Source organism: Podarcis pityusensis, assembly GCF_964106645.2.
Source record: "Podarcis pityusensis genome assembly, chromosome: 1".
In the NCBI taxonomy this organism is placed as follows: Eukaryota; Metazoa; Chordata; class Lepidosauria; order Squamata; family Lacertidae; genus Podarcis; species Podarcis pityusensis.
In genome coordinates, this window is record NC_138028.1 from 57,550,487 (window position 1) to 57,575,156 (window position 24,670).

At 41.8% G+C, this 24,670-nt stretch overlaps 1 protein-coding gene across 1 annotated transcript in view; it reads right to left on the reverse strand.

Annotated features, from left to right (window-relative positions):
• Positions 1 to 24,670, reverse strand: part of EHF (ETS homologous factor) — a 51,193-nt gene that overhangs the window by 13,892 nt on the left and 12,631 nt on the right. Inside the window, exons 2-6 of the mRNA XM_080984103.1 lie at positions 11,402 to 11,501; positions 5,894 to 6,139; positions 4,119 to 4,178; positions 1,577 to 1,645; positions 1,408 to 1,476 (exon numbers count right to left, since the gene is read on the reverse strand). Coding sequence (XP_080840229.1) covers positions 1,408 to 1,476; positions 1,577 to 1,645; positions 4,119 to 4,178; positions 5,894 to 6,139; positions 11,402 to 11,498 — 541 coding nt within the window. The 5' untranslated portion in view covers positions 11,499 to 11,501. The remainder of the gene's footprint in view (positions 1 to 1,407; positions 1,477 to 1,576; positions 1,646 to 4,118; positions 4,179 to 5,893; positions 6,140 to 11,401; positions 11,502 to 24,670) is intronic.

A 24,670-nucleotide genomic window follows, 5' to 3' on the forward strand; every position in this document is an offset into this window, starting at 1 on the left:
CTTCTTGCAGTGAGGGAACCAGAAGACCTTCAGAGGAGGACCTCAGTGTCTAGGCTGAACAATAGGGGAGGAGACGCTCCTACGGGTATACTGGGCCAAGGCTATTTAAGGCTTTAAAGGTCAGCACCAACACTTTGAACTGTGCTCACAGTAATTGCATATGATTCAGGAAAAAAGCCACATCGGTGTTTTTTTCAGAATATGCAACTTTGGTTTTTACAGCGCTGTGCCCTTGGCATGCCATCCTACCTCTCTAGGCCCAACAAGGAAGTGGATAAACACACCACAACAGGGAGCTTGACTGAATCTCATCACTGTCAGGAAAGATTTGAAGCGCTAGCAGCCATTTTTAATGAGAATGGGTGGACAGCAAAAGGGAAAGAGTGATCAATTGCTGAGCTCACTTGTTTGAAGTGTGTGCACCGAGATAAATCAGGTTGCACAGCTGCTGTAGATCAAAATGACATTAAACACTCAAATGCATTTTTTCTGCCATTGTTAATAGCCTATTTGAAAATAGGACGGCCATCTTTTTCTGCCGGCAGAGCTCCTGTGCCTTAACAGCTGCAAGAAAGGAAGCCATTAAGCACTGCAAATTCCACAGCATGGGCACACTGTGCCGTAGTGGTTAAGTGCTGGGCTTTGACAAGGGCAAGACAAGTTCAAATCCTAAGTCATCCACTAGTTGACCTTGGCCAGTCACCGTATCTCTGCCTAACCTACCTCACAAGGTTGGTTGAGGATAACATAGAAAAGGGTAAAACCATGTATGCCACCTTGAACCCCTTGCAGGAAGAAGGAGGGGGATGGAACAGTAAATAAATAAATCACTTGTGATGAATGTGCAGGTGTGATTCGGCTCATAGTCTTCTATTTCTGACCAACTCAAAGTGTAATGTAGTAAGGAAGAATCAAGGCAGAGACAGCCACTCTCATTCTAATTCTCAGATCACAGACCAGTCCGTGTTTTTCTGAAGTCTATATACATACTGAACCATGCGCAAAACTGGCAACGAACCATGCACATGCAAAACAATGTTTATATTCATTCCAGTTTTGGAGAAATCAGATATCATGAGGTGGCTGTCTGACTCTGTCCAGGTTTTGAAGCATCTGAACTACAGTGGTACCTCAGGTTAAGTACTTAATTCATTCCAGAGGTCCATTCTTAACCTGAAACTGTTCTTAACCTGAAGCACCACTTTAGCTAATGGGGCCTCCTGCTGCTGCCGTACCGCAGGAGCACGATTTCTGTTCTCATCCTGAAGCAAAGTTCTTAACCCATGGTACTATTTCTGGGATAGCAGAGTATGTAACCTGAAGCATATGTAACCTGAAGCATATGTAACCTGAAGCGTATGTAACCTGAGGTACCACTGTAAATCATAAGATGTTAAATATGCTTACCAGTAGGCTGGTGACTAGTAGCGTTGATTGCAATCTGTGCTCGACAATACGCTTTGCTGTCCACTAATTCTAAGGATTCAAAAAGAAAGAGTAACAATGATGTAATGTCTTGTTAAAAGAGGATCCCAGAACCATTTGAAAATGCTTTATAGGTTGTTGGGTTAGTTACCTACTGTGCCACCATATCCACTATCATAGAAATAGTTCTCTTCTTTCCATGACGCCATTAAAGATGGATCTTAAACAAGCAAACAAAAAGAAACAAGAGTCAATGTTGGTAAGGCAACTTTTTAAATGCTCCATATTCAGAATACACAGCACAAATCCAGACAAACTTAAGCATTTGAATGTCTCACTTGTTTTTTAAAAAAGTAGTGGGGCAAACTGAGTGGTCTAGATGTTTAGAGTGAGGTATTCTGCCCTCCATGTGTCATGATCTTTCTTGTTGGGTACCCTTTGCAGATAAGGAACTTTAGCTCTCCTTGGCCAATCATCATAACTCCTACACCCAGGTCCAGGTCGCTGTTCCTTCAGCCAGATCTGGTCCCGTGAGGATGCTCCCCCCCCACCAGTGTGACAACAACTACTTTGGCAAGAGGATAGGTATGGCCCTGCTCAAACCTTTCTCACTTAAATTCATTCCCAGTGCATTTTATATGGCCCAATGGTTTCATAGTGATTTGACGATGAAAGAGAGATTGTAACTGAAGAATTCTGCACATGTTCTACATTTGAAACTGAGCCTGAAGTTGCCCTGAACTTCTAAAGTCTTGACCTGGCACCCTCACAATGAACTGCAAGAAGCAAAATGTATTGTTGCAACAGAGAAAAACACAAAGGTTTCGAAAACCTTCCAAAATTTCCTTTTGAGCCGTAGCACACAGATAACAAGCATGATACTAGCGTGGTATTGTTACAAAAGTATCATCAATCTGTACAAACACATGTTACTTATTTGGAGCTGTTAAGTTTGTTTTTGTTTGTATTTCAAAATACAAGGTGATTTTGGGGATCGGTTTGTCTTTTAAAGCCATGAATGTGATTACAGCTGAAAATGAATCACTTACTAAGTCATTGTTCTTGGCTAGGTTAAGAATTATGACACAGGAATTTAGCCGATCTTCTGCTTACCAGCTACGTGTTTGGGCATCCCAAACCTATGTCCTTCAAATAGCACACACCCTCTTGTTGTTTAGACACCTGATCTACCCATTGTTTGCTCTAAAAACAAGCCTCACCCAAGAGGGGCTTGGAAGAATTTTTATTTTTGCAGTTCTGCACGGTATCAGAATATCTCCAGTAGCATTCTGCTTCGGTTTGTTTCCTTTACAGAAAGTTAAAAAGAGTCATCATCAGTGGAGGTTTGTCCAATAGAGCGAATGGAGCTAGTCCAAGGGATGGCACTGCCTGTCAGGGGACAAGACTAGGAAGGATGGGGACAAGACTTCAATGACTTGGCTCTGCCAGTCATTCATTTTGTCTCCACCAACTATTGGTCTGCTTGCATTCCACTCAACCAGTCCCCTTTAATCAATGGATAGAAAATATGGCAACTCTTGCAACATGCGAGCAGATTGCTCATAGCCATAGATTGTGTATGAACAAATAAAATGACATTGGGAATGGAATGTATTAATGTAGTCAGTTATAAATAAATGTATATATATTAGAATGATAATTTCATCTCATATGCCTTTGTGCTCGACAATTACGTACGGAATTACAGGGGGGTTTGTACTTTGTGTGCACTTTTTGTTTCCTTTTTATTTCTTCAATTTAGTTTAATTTAAATTGGGTTTTTTTGGGGGGAGGGACCCAGTCCCAATTGGCATCAGCCACCATTGGTAATCACATACAGCTGAACTCAAGGAATGCCAAATATGGCAAGCAGTCTAACTGAAGTCAATGACAAATCTGTTGGTAAGGGGAAAGCCACAACGTGCACCGAAGGACAGAGCTGTGTCAGCCATTCAACATCTCCAGCATTCCCTAACCTAGCCCATTGCCCTCAGGTCTGGTGGAGGGTGGTATCCCCACTCACCTTGGATTTTGACTTGGGTGAACTTGCCCTGTCTAGATTGCCAATACTAGTATCAAATTCCTTCAGTTCTAAAGGTGAAGCTCAAAATGTTCCCTTCCACTTCCAGCACTGCCATGGCATCTCTACTAAAGAAAGGGATATCTGAAAAAAAGCTAAGCTTGATAAGAACATATACTATGTCAGTAGCATTGTACCATAGCCTGACTGTACTGGCTGCCAATCAGTTTCAAGGCCCAATTCAAAGTGCTGGGTTTGACCTATAAAACCTTCAATGGCTCAAGACCGCAATACCTCAAGAAACGCTTCTCCCCATATGAACCGACACGGAATCATAATTTGAGGCCCTTCTTTATGTGGTCGCTCCACAAGAGGTCCCATTGACTTCAACAAGAAATACAAGAACATGCTTGACTCTCATCTATTGTGATCAATGAAACTTTTAAAATGCTTAATGTTGACTCACATCATTTCCCTTATATTTAGTGCATATTATTATTATTATTATTATTATTATTATTATTATTATTTTATTTTGGTAACATCGAAATGTGCTTCCCTGTCCTTTTCCAGATAAATGTGCCTGTCTTTATTTCTTCTCATCATCTTAATTCATATCTGTTTGGAGTTGTTTGCAGTTGATTGGGACATCAATATTGCTGGCATCACCCACCTGTTTGCTCTGTCTTAACAATGACATTGTGTGAAGGGTACATTTCACTTCCACACTGGCCTGCAAGAGAATGCAAAGGGCAGCTCAATATACATATGGGCAGGATTTTAAACACACACAACCAAACCAATTGGTCTGTTTCGACAAGAAGAACCAATGCTATCAGACAGCTCTACTAGTCACTGGTTTATAGCAGAACGAGAAAGAAAAGCAGTCACTTGCTTTATAACTTCTGCATGAGAGTGTCTTCCCACAGGATTCTCCCCCCCCCCCCCAGCTCCTTGGCATGCACATATCAAAATCGCAAGCAAACACATGTATCAAACGCACCTGTGGGTGTGAGGTTTTTGTGCAGCAAACAGCCCTCAGCCATTCAGCAACCATATCCTAATGCAGCACTTTGAATTCATGAAAATACATTTTCAAGTCTCAGATTCACAAGGGCTGGGAGTCTATATAAAACCTTTGCAAAGTTATAGGTTTATATTTACCTGAAACATTCAGTGTTTTCCCTGCCCATCCTCTTTGGTTTTGCACACGTCCTGGCTTGCACCTCCCTATTTACTTGGTACAGCTAAAGGGGCCATTCTGAGACTGCCAGCATGGTCTCTGAGGCATAGATTTCATGCTCAGCACTATTCAGTTTGCTATGTGAAGGCCTTGCTACAAACTTTGTCTTGATATTCAGCTATTTTAAAGACCTGAGATTGCCCTGATTACCATATAAAAGAGATGCTGGAGGTTCGTAAAACCTGGAATAGGATGAATTTGCCTGGCTCAATGAATGCTGCACTTATGCAGATATCATGCCAAGGTGTTTCAAGGAACATGAAGGGCATGTTTTAACCTGCAGATCATTAGCATACTAGATATCAATACAGAAACTGAGTGGTAAGCTAATGTTATCCCGGTAACACTGAATTTAAAGTTCACATACAAGTTTTAAGGAGGGATGTCAATGAAGCACGTAAAGTTAGAAAGCAATGGAAATGGTAGGGCTTAAAGGTGCTGACTCCTAGGGACCGAGGCACTTTTGGCTCCCCTAATTTAGGGAGTTTGCCCCCCTCAATATTTAGATAATGTTGCACAGCATCACATTGGGGGGCCTGATCCTCTGGAGAAGCTAGTGTCTCTGCTATGGCTTCAGGCCCGAAATTCAAATGTGGCCCTCCAGTCCTCTCTATCTGGTCCCCGGAACTCTTTCCAGGCCACACACCCCTCACTGTCTCTGTTCCTCGTCCTCTTTGAGTGCTTTTGCCTGGCTGGACTGTGCTCTTGAACTCTGCTTATGCCTCTTGTCTGAACGGAGGGAATGTGGAGAGGCGTGCTGTGTGTGAAAAACCCTGACATCTGCATGGTAGCCTACTGTACAAAGGTAAAAGTCACCACCATTGTTCTGACCACTTTTACCTCTAGCCCTGCTCACCACCCAGGCACATAGTCTTCTGACGGAGAGAGGTTCCCCACACCTGGTGTGAAGAAAGCTTCTCCTTAAAAAATTGAAGGGGGTGCTAGTAAAATTTGAGAGATGGGAGAACAGGACATGACTGAACCCATCATTTCTCACTAAGCAAAGGTTTTGTGCAGTACGATCTTTCACACCCACAGCCCTGACTGCACCGTCATAATCCAGCCACAAGAGACACAGCTGCTACTTCATCAGACCTGGAAGCAAATTCTGCGTGGAACAATGATGTGCAATGCAGGAACAAGTAATTTACAGAATTGTATACATCCGGTCTTGAATCCCTGATACTTTAGTGTGCTTTATTTACCATTCCACTTCAGGTGATGAAGGCTGCTGTAAAGAAGCTGCCCAGCTGTGCCAGCTGCTCGGGTGAAATCTTGCAAACTCATGTTGCACAGATGTTCCCCACCAATATCAAACTCCTGGAAAGGAATGCAGGTGGCATCCAGCTGGTTGGTGTCCAAAAGGTGCTGAAGCCATTCCCAGACCTGATACTTTGTCCAGTATTGAGGGTGTATCTCATGCCACTGAGTTCCAAAGAAACTGCCTGATGCTGCAAGAAAAAACTCCAGTCATTTGCCTGATCACTGATCGTCAGCAAATAATGTAGGTAAAATGGCATTAGTATTATTTTATATACAGATTTCTTGCCTCCCCCCCCCCCCGGAACAGCACACAAGGGGAGGAGAAGGGACACTATTTTATCTGGCAAGCTGAGATGCATTTCTCCCATTGAAATTAAAAGCCATGCCTTACTTAGCTCCATTCATCTCAATGGGTCTGCTCTGAGTAAAATTTGTTTGGATGCAACTCAAACATTAATCAGCAAATAATTAAATAGCAGAAGAAAGAATACTATAACTGGTTAAGTAGCAAAAAAAGTATTTTTAGGTGGTAAAAATACAATAAAAGCAGAAGTCCCCAAAGGCCCTCTGAACAGCTTCTATCTAGTTACTATAAATCCACTGTGAAGTGAGTCCTAGGAAGGCAGCTCCATAATCTTAGTGCCACTGATGAAAAGGCCCTGTCCTAGGTAACTGCCCATTGTATGACAGAAGGTGAGAGAACAAGGTGTCTGAGAGAGAGAGAACTTCAGGTGTTGATAACCTTCAGGCCCCACCAGATGTCTTTTAAAAAAAAATTGCAATCTCACTTTCAATACTGTTTGCACCTACACAGGTTTGAGGGGCGGACACACTGCTTTGTTTCCAATCAGTACATGTCCCGTAACATCCTGCTGAAATCCTTTATCTTTTTGATACTACAGCTGTTATGGTTTAATTTTTATCCTGTGTGTATGTGTGTGTGTGTGTGTGTGTGTGTGTGTGCCAGAGTGCCAGAGTGCCCCTCCAGATGGCAATAGTATAGTAAAGCTGGGGAAGCAATGCAGAACAACTAATAAAGTGGGGTTATGTGTGGTTACTACAGTCTAAGTCCGCCACTAAGGCATGCTATTGAATCAATGACATATTTTGCAGAATACACTTGCAAAAAAAGCCCCTAGTCTTCAGATATTATGGACCGAAACCATTTAGGCCTTTCAAGGTCAAAGCTAACATTGAATTGGGCCCAGAAACCAACTGGAAGCCATTGTTGTATCACAATTGGTACTCCATGTCTACCAAGGACTGCCCCAGGCAAGATCTTGGTGTTCCAAAGCAGTTTTAGCCTCTAAGACTCCTCAAAGGCAGTCTCATGTAGACCACATTCCAGTAAAGTAATCTGGATGTCACTATAGCAATTAGGCAAGAATTACTGTGACGAGGCTGTTTGTATCCAGGAAAGTATGCAGTTGGCATTATCACTGGTAAAAAGCATTCTTGGCTGCTGTCACCCTCTCAGAGCAGCACTAAATCCAAGAGGACATCCTATTGCAAATCTGAGTTTCAGGGTGGGTCGAACCCCATTCACAATAGACTGTGCACCTATTCCAGGCCCAGCCATATTTCCAGTCAACAGCGCATCCATCTTCTCTGGATTAGGGTTTGTTTGTTTTTCTACTGTCATCCACTTCATCATAGACCTCAGACACCCATTCACAACTTTTACTGCCTTCCTAGGATTAGATGGGAAGGAGAGATAAGAGTAGGGTGTTGTCAGTGTACTGATGACACCACACCCTGTATCTCCAGGCAACTCCACCCAGTGGTTTCATGTAGATATTAATGGGCACCAAGATAGACCCTTGAACCACCCTGCAAGCTAAAGGCCATGAGATGGAGAAACCATCTCCTCCATCATTATTTGTGATCTATCCTCGAGGGATGACAGGAAAGAAGCAATATACCCTCCACCCCAACCCTGAGAAGGCAATACCCCAGCAATATAGAATCCTAAATTCATAGGGTCCCCCTGCCCACATGGGCCAGTCTTGCCAGACTCTAGGGTTGTGCGCTCATCTCACTCTATAGGCCGGGAGCCAGCGCTGTCCGCAGACACTTCCGGGTCACGTGGCCAGCGTGACAAGCTGCATCTGGCGAGCCAGCGCAGCACACGGAACGCCGTTTACCTTCCCGCTGGTAAGCGGTCCCTATTTATCTACTTGCACCCAGAGGTGCTTTCGAACTGCTAGGTTAGCAGGCGCTGGGACCGAACGACGGGAGCGCACCCCGCCGCGGGGATTCGAAATTCATATATGGCTCAATATTACAGAGTCTCTACTCTCCAAGTCTCTCTAACTCAATTTTCTCCTCTGTTTTCAGTTCCAGTGCAGGGACAGAAAAGCTAGTCTAGATATCTGCTCTAGGGTTCATAAAAGGCTTTGGAAATTTGGAAACACTTTTGTTGTTCCTGTTGCTCTTGTTCTAAATACAAGCATTCTATCGGTGAAGCCAGAGATCTCAGATAGCATATTAGCGAACAAGACATACTGACTGGCTTCCTCTTGACTTCGCAGCAGAAATGGCAGACACACAGCCAGCATGTGCCTTGTCCCTCCGTCTGCATAATTCTGGCGTATTGTTCACCTTTTGATAGCTATTGTTATTGATAGATTGAATCGGTTTTTACATCTATCTCAAGGAGCTTTACACAGGGATATATGTGTGTGTGTAATTTATCCATTCATTTGTCAGCTTTTATTAATAAAAAGAGGAACTTTTCTGAAGTGCAAGACTGCTCCAAAGGGGCATTTCTTGGCAAGATCGTTTGGGCTAGCCAGTCAGTATTATGCATATTTTAGATCTGGTTTGACATTTGCAGAAATGTTTTCCCTCCCCTGGACTTCAAGGCCCAACTCTATGCTGCTTCTTAAATATCCAAATATTAATAAGTATACTAATACTGAATAAAACAATATCTGAAATATTGGGGGTTTTTTATATTAAAAAAACAGCCACCTGAAAAGTAAACAATACTGTGCAACAGCATATCTGTGTATGCACATGTATCTGGGCATGCAAGCACACAGGGCTTGAAAGAATAAATATTAAACATCCCACTGTCAATTTGGAGTTAGTCTGTGTTTCTGAAATGTAGGCAAGCAGTCTCTCTCCCAGCAAGTCATCACTTAAAGCCTGCAACTTAAAGTGGACAGATTACCAGAGGATTGAATTATTTAAAAACTGTGATGGTGGCCTCAGTTCTTTATTATGCAATAAAATAAGATAGTCAATATGTTCCCAGTTGTTGGAAAAATTGAAAGGAACTCAACACAGGAGCACGGAGATGTATACACTCAGAATATATGTATTCTCTCTTGACTTACTTACATTGTGTCTGGAGGATCACATTTGCAAGGGCTTTATCCTATACCTCATTTTATATAAGGAGTAGTCTAGCTTCTCTAAATCTAAATAATGCATATGTAGTGGCAGAACCAGGGGAGGTGGGATCAGGGTGGGAGGACAGAAGAGGGGCAAAGTATATTTCTAGGTAGGCAAAACGTGTCCCATTTGCCCCATCTGGCAACACCCATGTGCATAACCAAATTGGTAAAAAAAATGGACAAGCAAATTACTCTTTTTTTCTACACTTCATGTGATTTTTGGAGGAAGATCTGACTTGGGAACCTAGGTGTGTTTGTATTCAAAACTACAAGTGAATCTTAAGAAGTTTCAGAATCTGATATCCTTACTGAGAAATTCTGTTTTTGTCAGACAACTCAAAAACTGGATCAACTGTGAAGCATCAATTTCAAGAGGAAACATGGCTGATAAAAGGAAAGTTGGCAATAAGAGTTTGTTATGAGGATTTTAAAATAAAATAACCAGAAATTCTTTTAGAGATAGTTTTTAAAAAAATAATTGGAGAAATATAATTGTATGGTGAATTGTCAGAAGAAAACTGACTAATAGTTACGTTATGTGACCAGGTTTAAGGGTAGTGTTGTGAGCTAGTGGTTAGAGTGTCAGACTAGGTCCTGTTGGCCATGGTTCAAATGCCCACTTTGCCATGAAACTCACTGGGTATGAGCTTGGGCCAGTCACTGCCTCTTATCCTAACCTACTTGACAGGGTTGTTGTGGGGATTAAATAAAAAGAGGGAGAACCATGTATGTTACCTTGAGTTCCTTGGAGAAAAAGGTGGGACATAAATGCAATAAATAAATGGATTATTTAGAGTTAAGGAAAACGTTTTAAAAGTTAGATCTACATGGATTCACAGCCTGAATATATTTCTATATACAGAAATTAGGGGGATAGATAGATAGATAGATGATAGATAGATAGATAGATAGATAGATAGATAGATAGATAGATGATAGAGATAGATAGATAGATAGATAGATAGATAGATAGATAGATAGATAGATGATAGATAGATAGATAGATAGATAGATGATAGATAGATTAGATAGATAGATAGATAGATAGATAGATAGATAGATGATAGATAGATATCTCAAATCAACTTCATGAAAAAGTGTATACCGTCAACAGCAGACTCAATGGAAACTGCTGTCTCCAATAAACACCTGAATATATTCTACATACAGAAATTAGGGGCTTTTAGTCTAATTGCTTAGCATTTAATGACAGAAAGGCTTTAATGAGTCTGTCCTACATACGTGACCTATTTGAGAGCAAGTCTAGTGTAGATTTCAGTCCTGTGCCAAATGAAGAGGTTTATCTCACCCCAAATAACTTCTGGCCATAGGTGGCATCCTGAGTTTCAGTGCCGACAACCACCACTCAGTGTTAACTAAAACAGTCAGAATTGGAATGGAGAATTTCAAGTTGTACAAATGATCTCTCCTGATGTCATGGCTAGATTAGAATGCGGTGTTTATTGGGGAGCAGTATGCATCATGGCTGCTGTTGACAGTACACTCCTTTGCAGGAAATTTATATTATTATATTATATTATATTGTATTGTATTGTATTGTATTGTATTGTATTGTATTGTATTGTATTGTATTGTATTGTGTTGTATTGTATTGTATTGTATTGTATTGTATTATATTATATTATATTATAGTTATTCTGTTCATTTACTCTGTTGTTTTTAATTGATGGATTTTTATCATTTACTTACTGTTTACTTTTACTTTTATCATTTACTTACCGTCCCCCCCCCAAAAAAATGTTGTGATATATAGAGTATAATCATCATCTTCCAAATAAATAGCAGGAATAAATAGGGTATAATAAATTACCATGGAATATAAATTGCATTGGTTACACTGCATTCCATTTTGGTAGCGTGGAATTTTTAAGTTTTTTTTTTTTAAAGGAATACAGTAAAACTGTAATGCAAACATTAATACTGCAGTAAAGTAGACTGGATAGTTTTCCCCCAAATGGAATAAGGGCAAGATAAAGGTTTACAACTCCCAAGTCGATTCACAGATCACCACGGGTGAATTCTTCCTACCATGACATGTGGGGTATCCATCTGTCCAGGATGGCTGCTCGTGGAGAAGACTTGTGACTGAATTAAGACTCATTCTGCCAGTTCCTTCTAAAATCATGATCTGCAAATGAACCAAACAGCTGACTTAGCTCAAACCTCTTGCTCCACAAATACCAAGAATATCCCATCAAAAGCAAACAATGGTAAATGCCACAGCCCAGGTTAGGAACAAGTTGCCACAACCCCTTTCTGGCTGAAATAAAACTTCCTACTGGCAAAACATTGCTGTGCCTGATTTTCATATGCATGAATCAAGTTACTACAGCCACCCATCCATAAAAGAGTAAGCTGTAATAAGGAAGGAAGCAGAATTAAACAAAACAAAAAAACACACAAAAAAGACAGCAACCTACCTTTACTTACGGTACTGCCATTTGAAAGACATTAAGGGGAAGAAAGAAAGAAAGAAAGCTGAATTTCCTCCCCCGATCTTTCTTTGAGTAGTAAAATGTACTTAGTGCTATTTGACGCTCCAAAACCTGAGTTTAAAAGCTTTATATACTAAAACCATATTTTTCCTCAAATAAAGCACATGCTCCCTAAATTTGGATTGCTCCCTCAATTTGTGCAATAATTTCTTGATCACATTAAACATTAAAACATTGGAATAAAGGGCCAAAAAAACATTAAGTTCTGAACAGCTGTGCACTCTTTTAAAAAAGTGTTTTAAAACTTATTTTCAGTCATATATGCAGACATCTGGAATAAACAACATTTATATTATGTCAACATAAAATGCAGGCTAAAGATTAACCTTGATTAACAAATAGACAACTAGACAGAAAGTTGGACCAAAGATAAGCAGAAAGGCAATGTAAGAAAGTGTTCTAAATGTTATCAAAATGTTTTACCTTGCTATGCTTAATAAACACTATTTGCTCTCAGACTGCTAACACACACAAAACAGAAATGTAATGTTGTATATTTAGAGAGACATTTGATGTCAAGTATTACGAGACTTTTTAAAAACGGAAAAGCCTGATTTAACAATAATGTGTGTGCATCTTCTCAATCCCAGGCTCTAGGAAATACTTCAAAGATTTTTTGCATAAAAGGCATGCTTTCCATGGATACAGCTCTGTGAATTATACTATAATCTATGAAAAACCTCCAGGCTTAACAACAGCTCCATAACATATGAATTAGAAAAGCACTGGGAGCCACACAGCACCAACCAACATGTACTACCCACTGCCAAATTCTTCTGCCAGAGTCTCATGGGAATACTAAATGCAATCATTCACTGGATCAGTCTAACAATACAGTATTTCAAAATGACATTGAAATAGATCTTAAGGCTTTCACCATTGATTCATATGAACTGTTAAACCAGCATCTGTTTCCCAAGTTTCCGTCAGGGAATCTAGAGATGGTTCTAAATAAGCTTTCAATGCTTTATAGAATTACTGGTCTCTTTCTTAAAATTTGTACATACAAGAAATAAGTAAAATAACCAAGCAAGTATTAGAAACTACCCCAGAACTGACCTTACTAAACGTCTTCCAAGACAATAATGCTCACTTACACCACAAAGAACTCATAACCCACCTACTTTCAGCAGCCAGAAGCATCATAGCCAGACACTGGAGAGACCTGTCAGGAGTCAGCATGGACCAATGGTATCAAATAGTATGGGAAACAGCCCTACTAGAAAAATTAACCAATAAACTGAAACTGACATGAGGACAAATAGAAGAAGACGCCTTCACCCCGGTATGGCTCCCCTTTATCACATACACAGCCCAACAGGACAATGACAATAATCCACCAACAGCATACAAATCAATATGGCTAACCTGATCCAAAACACCCACCCCCCCCCACTCACACATGAAAACAAAGACCACCACAGCCAACCACAAATGAATAACCACACCCTAGGCCAACCCCAACATCTCTCACCACCAAAGGAACACAATCGAACAGCAAAGAACCTGCACAAGCAACGCTGACACCAAACCCTACATATAGTAAGTAAAATAGAAACATTGCCACCCCACCCCACCCCCACCCATCTTGCCCCTCCTCCACCTCTTTCCCCCTTTTCAACCTAATGTCTCAACAAATGAAACTGATTTGTAAAAATGTTACATGGAAAAAAATACGAGACACATTGCAAACACTTTTGTAAATCAAGAAAATCTTTAATAATAATAAAAACGACTGGTCAAAAGTATTGTGGAGTTTTACAGTGGTGCCTCGCAAGACGAAATTAATTCGTTCCGCGAATTTTTTCGTCTAGCGAATTTTTCGTCTTGCGAAGCACGAAATCCCATAGGAATGCATTGAAAATCAATTAATGTGTTCCTATGGTCAAAAAAAGTCCAAACAAAGCCAAATTTGGTACAACAAGAGTTTATTAAGTGCTCTTTAAAGTCACACATACTATAAAGAGCATTTCAAAATTCAAACCCAGAATTTTTTTAAAAAAACAGCAGAGTTGCCCAATGGTCACAGAAAATCATAAAAATGCAGGAAAAAACACACAAGCTTCCAGATTCTTGCAAACCCCTCCCCAACTGTTCCCCCAGCCACCCAGCACACAGAAATTCAAATCCAGAATTTTTTTAAAAAAACAGCAGAGTGGCCCAATGGTCACAGAAAATCATAAAAATGCAGAAAAAAACACACAAGCTTCCAGATTCTTGCAAACCCCTCCCCAACTGTTCCCCCAGCCACCCAGCACACATAAATTCAAATCCAGAATTTTTTAAAAAAAACAGCAGAGTGCCCCAATGGTCACAGAAAATCATAAAAATGCAGAAAAAAAACACACAAGCTTCCAGATTCTTGCAAACCCCTCTCCAACACCAAGTCCTTGAATTCCAAACACCCCAACCCAAAATCCAAAACCCCCCAAAAAAGTTTTAAAAGCTTAACTTACCAAATGGCTGCAAAAGAAGTTTTGGAAAAGCTTCAAAAATCACCAAAGTCTTTAAAAACCTCAAAAAAGGCTACTATGTACACTGCGTTCTATGAGTTGCTCCTCGAAGTCAAGTCGCAACTGTATTAACGGTGTTAAGAAAAAGGAAACAAACTTTCAAGACGTTTTCGTTTTTCGTCTTGCGAAGCAAGCCCATAGGGAAATTCGTCTTGCGAAGCAGCTCAAAAAACGGAAAACCCTTTCGTCTAGCGAGTTTTTTGTCTTGCGAGGCATTCGTCTTGCGGGGCACCACTGTACTAACAAACATCCTTTGCGTTGGACAGGGGAAGGGTAATTTGGAGCCCTGGTAGCTTCCACTCATGACCTACCAGCCACCAACCTGGCATAGAGCTTCTCCTTCTGCCCAAACCGGTGGGTGGGTGTGCCACTGTTGATACGCTGTATAAAGCCCCCAAACAGTGCTTTTGAGGGGCAGGGAAATGGTGGGCCAGAACCAACTCAGGGTCCATTGGATCCTGAACCAGGCAGGCTGTTGTCACATGACAATACTGGTCCTGATCCAGTCCCAAACACTACACCAGTTCCAGGTTGGTGTAGCAATGTGTGTTTTCCCCGCCTTCTGCCCTGGCCACCATGCATGGCAGGGATGCAGATGTGATGGTAGTCCCAACTCTCTGTAAAGCCCCCTCCCTAGGCTGTGTTTTACTACTTCCAAAACCAGACCAGGGCCAAACTGAAAGCAAAATTCCGGTTTGAACCCAACAACATTGTTTTGACATTGTCATACTGACCTTCCTTCTTTATATCTTTCCCTCCCTACTTTCTTGTCTTTTAGCTCATAAGCCTGAAGCCAGGGCCTGTCTCTCATTATTTTTGATTAATGTGAACTCCTGGGAAATAATAGTTGCCTGAAAACGGGATTAGAAATATAACCAACTAACTTGTTTCACACCTAATGGCCCCAATCCAACCAATGATAGTCATGAAGAGCAATGGGACTACAGTATATGGTGAGTAGCACTTCAGTCCAAACCCTGGCTTAGCAGCCCTCCTGATCCTGCCAGGCGGGGCAGCTAGCTGCATTGCATTTGAAAGTTCTTGGAAATAGCTATATCCACAGAAGAGAAGGCAAAGCCCAGCAAGAAGTTGCATAAGAATTGTTGATTATTAATATCTTCACATGGATCAGGAAGATTCCGGGCATTGCATGGCAGAACAGAGTCTCAAACAAAGATGTGCTCCCCCAAGGACACATTCCCAACACGTTCGCACTCCTGTCTTGGCAACTTCTAGCTGGCTTGGTCATGTCCACCGAATGGAAAATGGCAGGATCCCCAAGGATGTGTGCTCTATGAGGAGCTGGCTTTGGGCACCAGGCACTCTGTGTGGGAATCCCTTGCAGACGACCACAGTGCCTGGAGACATACAGGTTGTGCGTCCATAGCAGTGACCAGAGGAGGAATGGCTGCTGGGTGGAGCTCAGAGGAAGAAACGCCATGGTGTATCTGCAGCGGGACAACTGGACACCTTCATCTGACCCAGCTGCAACCAAACATGTCTCTCCTGAATTGGTCTCTACAACCACAGCAGGCACTTTAACTCTCTAACAGATTAACCTCACCCCCCCCCCAAGGCACACTCCCTCACTGTGTCCCGAGATAGATGGATGCCCATATCCCATGAAGACCTGTCATAAAATTTTCTACTTTTTAAGAAGCATTTCCAGTAGCCACAATATTTCATTCAGCGTCTTAGACTACAGCAATGCCCCTTAGCATTGTGCTAACCTATATTCCTATGAATAATCAATTACCAGGCAACATTCGATACCTTGTTGTTAACATATGAAGACATCAACAACTCAGAACCAGGTTACCCAAAATACCACTTTCCTCTGTACAGACCTGTAAGATCACTTAGATCATCTGGTGAAAATCTATTTGTGGTAGCGCACCCTACAGAATATTATAGGATGGGGACCTGAAAACAGGCATTTCCTGCTGTTGCCCTTGTTTTGTGGAATAGCCTTCCCTCTGGCATACTCAAAGCAGCAAAAATCAGTTGCCTTAGATGTCTTGCAAAGACTTATCTTTTCGTCCTGGCTTTCCCTGACCCATAAGATTGGACCCTGATTTTTGTCTATTAATCCCCTTAATCTGCCTTATTTGCATTTATGTTTTTATACTGATTTATTGACTGTAGGCAGTATCTTTATTTTTCATGGACATTGTTTTTGTATTGTACATAGTGTACACACTTAGAGATTTTAAGATTATGAAGCAGTTTAGAAATGCATTGAAATAAATAAGTAATCCGTAAGAAACACAAATATATTTCTCAGGCAATACACACACACATCAGTCGAACAGAAATTTCAGAATTCATAGGCTTAAGACTATTTACATTTACCCAGAAATGCTGATCTGCTAAATGTTCTCCTCACGGAAACACACCTGGCACTACCACCATCATTCTAGGCAAAAGGCTAAGACCTTTTCTTTCCTCAGGTAATGAAGATGGTGGTTCTCATCTTTTATTAGAGTGGGTAAGACCTGTGATTATTATGTTATTGGAGGAGCATTTTAGATAGTCTGGGCTGGATTCAACTAACCCGGTGCACTAGTGCAAATCAGTGCAAAGACTTCCTACTAGTGCAACGGGGTTTTCCTCCTCTCCTTCCACCCTGTGTGCTATCTATTACTCCCACAGGACAACCACCAGAACAGCATGCAGGGGAAGAGAGGGGAATTCATTCTGTTTGGCACTGACTGAACAGTCCAATTACAACCATGTTGAGTTCCACCCTTTGCATTATAGATTGTTTTCCATTTTCTGTTTCATTGTTTATATATGTTTAATTTACCCTGTTAACAAATGATGACAATGATGATGACGGATGGTACATTTGAAATCAATTACTCTTGTTTTGATTAGCGGCAATTCGGATCGTCTTGCTATATCAGGACATGTGTAATACCAAAACACTGGGAATGTTATGTAGGGAACAATACTATCACAGTGTGGGGAGTGTACAAGGTTGACTCGTTCAACAACAGTAGTTTAGCTGTGATGACCAAACTGTTCTGATTTGGGTGCTTGCACCACCAATTCCTGGTTTTAGAATAGAGAAGCTTGTGGGCTACCAATACTCTACTTTATGTTCCAACTTTGAAAGGTGTGGGCCAAGTGGATTATATCACCCTTGTGCAGGAATTTTAGCCATTTGCTGGTTTACACGCCAAACTTTGAAAACTGTGGTCAGAATATCTTTTAGGGACTTGGGCACGCCCAGCAGTAATTTTTAATCTCCCTCCTACCCAATGTTGAACAACAGATCACTCTACCAAAATAACCCCAGCAGATGAAGATACAAAAGAGGGAGAAATTCAATGTTCCATCACCACAAGCATTTCTGCTTGCCAGACAGAGCAATCTCCCCTCTCCTTCCTCCATGCTGTTCTGGGGTTCTCCCAGAAGCCCTGTTGCACTAGTGGGAGTCCTTGCACTGGCTTCCACAAGCACGTTGGCTTAGTTGAATTAATAAGGGCCTGGGTGAACGAAAATGTCTTAGCCTTACACGGTTTGGCAGCATTGCAGGCCTGGCAACCCCCACCATGGTCTGGCCTGGCCTTTGGTCGCTGGAGCTGCCCAGCCAGCTGAATATTCACCTCGCTGGCCAAGAATTGGACCCAAGCCTGCCTTCAGACTGGCCAATGGCAGGCAGACTTGTATGCAGGGCTTCCCTTGGGAACTGGCCTTCCCTCAGGTTCACTCCCAGAGCATTCATGACAGGCTGCCCTGGCCCCAGAGCTCAGTTCTTCTTAATTGAACCCAGCCCTGAGTCTTTTAGTTTTAGAAAATGCTAAGGAATAAGTGGTCTGCAATGTTTTCTTTTAATAAACTGTATGTTTAAATTATGTAAATATATTTTTGACACCCTTGTAGTATTTTATTTTATGTCACAGCCTGAAAATCTGGAATGGCTTGTGAACTCTAATTTGTTTTTGTAGGATTGAATATGTATTTCTTAATTAAGATATGCATATATGTGGCATTATGTTGACTGATCAACATATATGCATCATAAGGTGATCTGTAATTTTAATTATTTATGTATGTTTTTCATCATAAATGAACAATTGCTAATGAGGAAGCTCACTGAATTCAGATCCTAAATTTTAATATTTTGCTGAGAGCTGAGGAAGGGTTGGCAATCCTTTTGGAGGAGATTACAGGTTGTATTGTATGCATTCTATCTGACAGGAGTTTGAGGCAATTACAAGACTGTTTTGTATTAGACTGAAGAATGAAGTATCCAAAAGAGGGAATGTTGCAATGTTGGGTAACCTCAATTATCCTCACATCGACTGGTCATGACAATGAGGTAAAATTTCTAGATTCTCTGAATGACTGCCCTAGAACATTTGGCAATTATTGCTAACGATAAAATAACGAAGCACATAGAAGGATAAGCTTTGCTGAAGCAGAGCGAACATGTCTTCTGCCTATTTGAGTTCTCTGAGAGTGCCAACAAGCATATAGATAGAGGTGATCAGTTTAAATAGTGCACTTGGACTTTCAAAAAGCTTCTAATAAGGTACCTCACCAGATACTCCTGAGTAAATTTAACAATCATGGACTAGGAAAAGAGATCCTCTTGTGGATCAGTAACGGAAAGTTCTCCTGATGGGGAGATGTAGAAAGTGAAGTCCCCCAAGGATGAGTATTTGGACTTGCACTTTTTTCTATTGTTAATAATGCAAACAAGTGTAAAGTGATGCATGTTGGAGCAAAAACTCTTAATTTCACATATATGCCTGTGAGATTTGAACTGGCTACCAGGAGCAAGATCTTGAGGAAGATGTTTTCTTATGCTATTGGAGTGGTGGTGCCTTAATGCCTTAAACATTTGAGCAAGTAAATAAAATGATAAATTGTGCTTGGAGAAAGTGCTGTATATGTTCTGCAATACGACGATTGCGTTAGGCTTACAACTACAATTACTGGGGTTCGCTGGATGCCACTCAACTCGGCTTACTCAACTCTAATTTCCCACTTTTCCAGAGAAATAAATCAAGCGACTTTTCCCATCAAACTAGAGGGTTCAAAGAGGCCACTTTCCAACCTATTCAGCCACATGCTGTTGGGATTACAATAAAGAAAGTAAATACACTCCAAACTTCATATGTAATCCAACCCTAATAAATATAATCATATTAGAATATTTATTCATCAACAATGGATTCCAGAACAGAATGTAACTAGATCGCTCCCGGACTCACATGGGACCAAGATATAAAACACAAAGGTCTTGATCCTTCCCCTGAGGCACAGCACCTGCACGTGGCTTAGTCATAGGGCACCACAGAGTCCTGCAACCCCACCCACCAACTCTTGGCACATTTGAGCAAGCAATGATGCATGAGACCATTGTGGCAGGTAGGAGCTCTGTGTGTGCTTTGCCTTCCCATGCAGCCTCTCTTCTCCCATCCTGTGAGGCATTGGGGTGATGGCACAAGACACAACTACAAAAAACAAAAACTCACTGCAAGGAGGGCGCAAGTCATTGGCACCCAGCTCTATGGCCCATGGTGAAGATGGATTGTAGTTGGCAAAAGATTGGAAGGTTATGAATTAATAAAAAGCAAATAGGGTTAGCGATGGTCAGAGAAGGAATGCGTGGAGAAATAAATGAACGCTGACTGTAGAACAGTAGGACAAAAGAGGGAGCTTGAAGGACAGAGTGCTCCGAGAATGAGTTTCAGTAGCAATCCAGAGAAGGGGTACAGAATATGAGCAGGTCCCTATCAATCCACATTACTGTTCTAAAATATAACACTTTGTTCCATATGAAAAGATTAGCATCTTTGACGGCAGCAGTAACTAACCTGCTGTTATTATTGCGAGAACCTTTTAAAAGCCCTTAAAGTTAAATGGAATGGATATAAAATCCAATGACTTGGATCCTGATTTCAGTCAGCGGACTTCCCGCCTCTCTCTCCCCACTCTAGTCACCCATGCCTTCCCAAAAGCCATTCCTGGTAGCTACTGTACCCTCCATAATGGCCTGGGATATGGTGTAGTGGGCTGTAGAGGAAAGAGGGAATCAGCAAAAAATCAGGGTAACCCTAACCTACTAATGCACTGCCACCTTAGTTTATAATTACAGTGGTACCTCGGGTTACATATGCTTCAGGTTACATACACTTCAGGTTACAGACTCCGCTAACCCAGAAATAGTACCATGGGTTAAGAACTTTGCTTCAGGATGAGAACAGAAATCGTGCTCCAGCGGCGCGGCGGCAGCAGGAGGCCCCATTAGCTAAAGTGGTGCTTCAGGTTAAGAACAGTTTCAGGTTAAGAATGGACCTCCAGAACAAATTAAGTACTTAACCCGAGGTACCACTATATAAGGAAAAAGACAAACAATCAGAAGCATTCCTTCAGGTAAAGCACAGATGAGGCTGGCATTCAGTCCAATGGCTAGTAGCTGGTGGCCAGTAGCTTAGATTACCTTTGAAAAGGATGACGCATGTATTGATGCGAGACTGATCATGAATTGTGTTAAGTTTGGCCTGCTAAGTAAATACCTTCATTGATAATGATGCTGTAGGTAGCTATTTCCTGAATAAGCAAGCTTCTCTTCCTATCAGTCTTACATTTATATGAATCTACCCCAAAGCTGTCGCTACCTCATAACGCAGGTGAGCAAACATTCCTCTAGACTGGTTGGTTAGCCTAAAATATATATAGAATGCTACTATTTCCTGTAGGGACGCGGGTGGCACTGTGGGTAAAACCTCAGCGCCTAGGACTTGCCGATCACATGGTCGGGGTTCGAATCCCCGCGGCGGGGTGCGCTCCCGTTGCTCGGTCCCAGCGCCTGCCAACCTAGCAGTTCGAAAGCACCCTCGGGTGCAAGTAGATAAATAGGGACCGCTTACTAGCGGGAAGGTAAATGGCGTTCCATGTGCTGCGCTGGCTCGCCAGATGCAGCTTGTCACGCTGGCCACGTGACCCGGAAGTGTCTGCGGACAGCGCTGGCTCCCGGCCTCTAGAGTGAGATGAGCACACAACCCTAGAGTCTGTCAAGACTGGCCCGAACGGGCAGGGGTACCTTTACCTTTACCTTTTACTATTTCCTGTAAGTGTTCCAACCTGACCAATGGTCAGGGGTGATGGGAGCTGTCATCCAACAACATCTGGATGACATCATATTCAGTACACTGGATTGTACATGTTCTGGATTGTACATAGTTGTTCATTTTGATTAAAATTCTTGTGGCGTAGGAAAACGTCAAAAGTATCTATTGTTTCCCCATGTGGTTTCCCATTAATCCAATGGGCTCATTCCGTGGTAGGGTAAGTCTGAGGGGAAGTCTTAAGCTGTCCATAGCTATCTTCAGTTTAGATGTGCTTAGCACTTAGCTGTTATAAGTGCCAGCTCAAAAACACAGATTCCTGCTTGTGCAAGTCACTTACTCAAATGAGCATGGTAAGATCAGATAACAATACTCAGAAAAATCTTGGGGCCAAATTAGACACTGTGCAATTGCATGAATGATTTTTAAAAGTAAAAAAGGTGCATGTGTGCTGAAAAACCATTAGTGGGGGGCTTCCATCCTTTGTCACAGTTTTGGTCCAAATCCAGATTTCCCTCTCACATTGGGGGGGAAATCCCAGTAGTGGGAGTGGAAGGTTTCATTCCAGTTCAAATAGCGGCTGCTAGTCATGTAAATATTTATACATATTGGCATTTGGGTAGAATGACTATCTTCTTTGTCTTTGTTACGAATGTTCATGCTAGTTTTATATATTCTGGAAAGCATTCTCATGATGAAGGAGAGCACTGTCTAGCTTAATAGCTTAAAAGGGCAACCCAAATGATCAAGGACTGGAGGAAAGGTTACAACATTTGAGGCTTTTCGGCTCATGGGGCGGGGGGCAAGACGGGACATGATAAAGGTGCATAACATTATGCACGCTTCTTCTTTCATATTATTAGCACCCAGCATTAACCAACAAAACTTAATGAGAAAAACTTAAGGACCGACAAAAGGAATTACTTCATGCAATGCCTAGTTGAATTATGAAATTTGCTGCCACAAATTGTAGTAATGGCCACCAGCTTGGTTAACTTTAAAAGGAGATTAGATAAAACCATACAACCTTATGATAGATTGTATTCAGTGGTGGTTTTCCTGAGCAAAGAAAGGTTTTGATTGATCTCCCCTACCTAATGGCAGCTTCTGTGTGTCCTGCCCCCAAGAGCTTCTCCTGTGAGTTGGAGAACCCACTGGAACAGCAAGGAATATGGCACAGAACAGTGCATTTGGCAAATATAGGGTGCCTTGCCTTAAGCATTTCCACAAGCACAAATTCACCACGAGATATGGGATGGGTGAAGATGTCCGTTTTGGTTTCTTTCTGTTTCCCAGTCTTAAGTTCGGTATTCAACACATCGGTTTGCAATATTTTTTGGAAAATCAGCATTTTAGTGCAAATTTCTCCCATACACAATTTTAAATGCAATTTTCGAATTTTATTTTCACTGCTGTATACATTTATATGCACACTTTAAACTAGCATATGCATTTCTTGAATTGCAGTGAAAAATGGGGACAATGGCAAAGTTTGAAGGATTGTGTTTCAGTTTGCATGTGGTTTCCCAAAGTGCAAATTTGGCAAGTTCGCATTTAGATGGGAACTGAATCCAGTTTCTCCCCCACCTCTACACCAGATACGACCCGAAGTGTACTAATTGTGATGGCTATATGTCACCTGCAGGATCAGAGGCAGGGAAGCGATTGTGGGAGAGTGCTGGTGCACTCGTTCCCTACATTTGGGCACAGAAGTCCCGTTTGATGCAGCAGGGCTTTTGTTATGTTCTTGTGCTTGCAAATGCAGCATGCTCCTTTTATTAAGCAAATAGTCTGGCATTCCAGAAGCAGACTTCAATACAATGCCTTATTCTAGGGGGTGTTGACTTAAAGAGTGCGCTGGCTAGATGTTTGCTCATTTTCTATAAATGTTATTTAAGATCAAGAAAGCAATATAAGATTTTGCTGCTGCGGTTCCAACACAACATATAAAAAGAAATTGAGGGCAGCTTGACATGTGCAGTTTTGGGCAGTGTCAAGTCAGTGCATGCATAAAGGCGTCAGCCATCGCTATCTTTCTTAATACATCTCCAGATCCCATATACGGTAAGTAGAAATCAAACCAGCAGCTTCAAGAAATGTGCTGTTAAAAATGACTGCAGTTAGCCCCTTTGCACATGCACTTGTCCGAGTGGTGAGCAGAATGCCACCCTGAAGAAACAAAACCTTAAAATGATAGATTGGGTGACCCAAAAGACATTGAGTTCTATTGAAAACAATGGGACTTAAGTTAGTTACGGCCAGCTTGTCCCACTGATTTCAATGGGATTAAAGTGTGAATAAAGTTTTTTTGTTATTTATTAAATTTGTATACTGTCCTTCATCCAAAGATTACAGCGTGCTTCACAACAACATAAAAACACAAAGTGAGAATACAAAATACATAATAAAAACAAAACAAAACCAGTAATAAAGGTAAAGGACCCCTGACAGTTAAATCCAGTTGCAGACGACTCTGGGGTTGTGGCGCTCATCTCGCTTTACAGGCCGAGGGAGCCGGCATTTGTCCGCAGTTTTTCCGGGTCATGTGGCCAGCATGACTAAGCCGCTTCTGGCACAACAGGACACTGAAACTAGAGCAGCTCACGGAAACACCGTTTACCTTCCCACCAGAGCAGTACCTATTTATCTACTCACACTTTTTGGTGTGCTTTCGAACTGCTAGGTTGGCAGGAGCTGGGACAGAGCAATGGGAGCTCACCCCATCGTGGGGATTTGAACCGCCAACCTTCTGATCGGCAAGCCCAAGAGGCTCAGTGGTTTAGACCACAGTGCCACCTGTGTCCCAAAACCAATAATGTGTCCCAAAAACACATTTAAAGGGCATAGAAAGTTAATCAGCTGAAGCCAAAGACCTGGTTAAAAGGAAATGTTTTTGCCTGGCTTGAGGGAAATCTCCCTGGGGAGAGCATTTCACAAACGGGGAGCCACCGCAGAAAAGGTCCATTCTCGTGTTGCCACCCTCCTGACCTCTCATGGAGCAGGCACACAAATAAAGTTCCTCAGGCTCCAACCGCACATGTGTCAAACCAGTGGTGCTCACAACAACAGCGAAAGGAAAAGGTATTTATGCTCATCAGCTCAAGGAAGAAGCCTCTCCCCACCCCCTCCCAATGCTTCTCCTCCAACGCTGCTGCAGAAAATAGCTCTCACAGTTCTTGCTTTAAATTAGACTAGATTCAATAC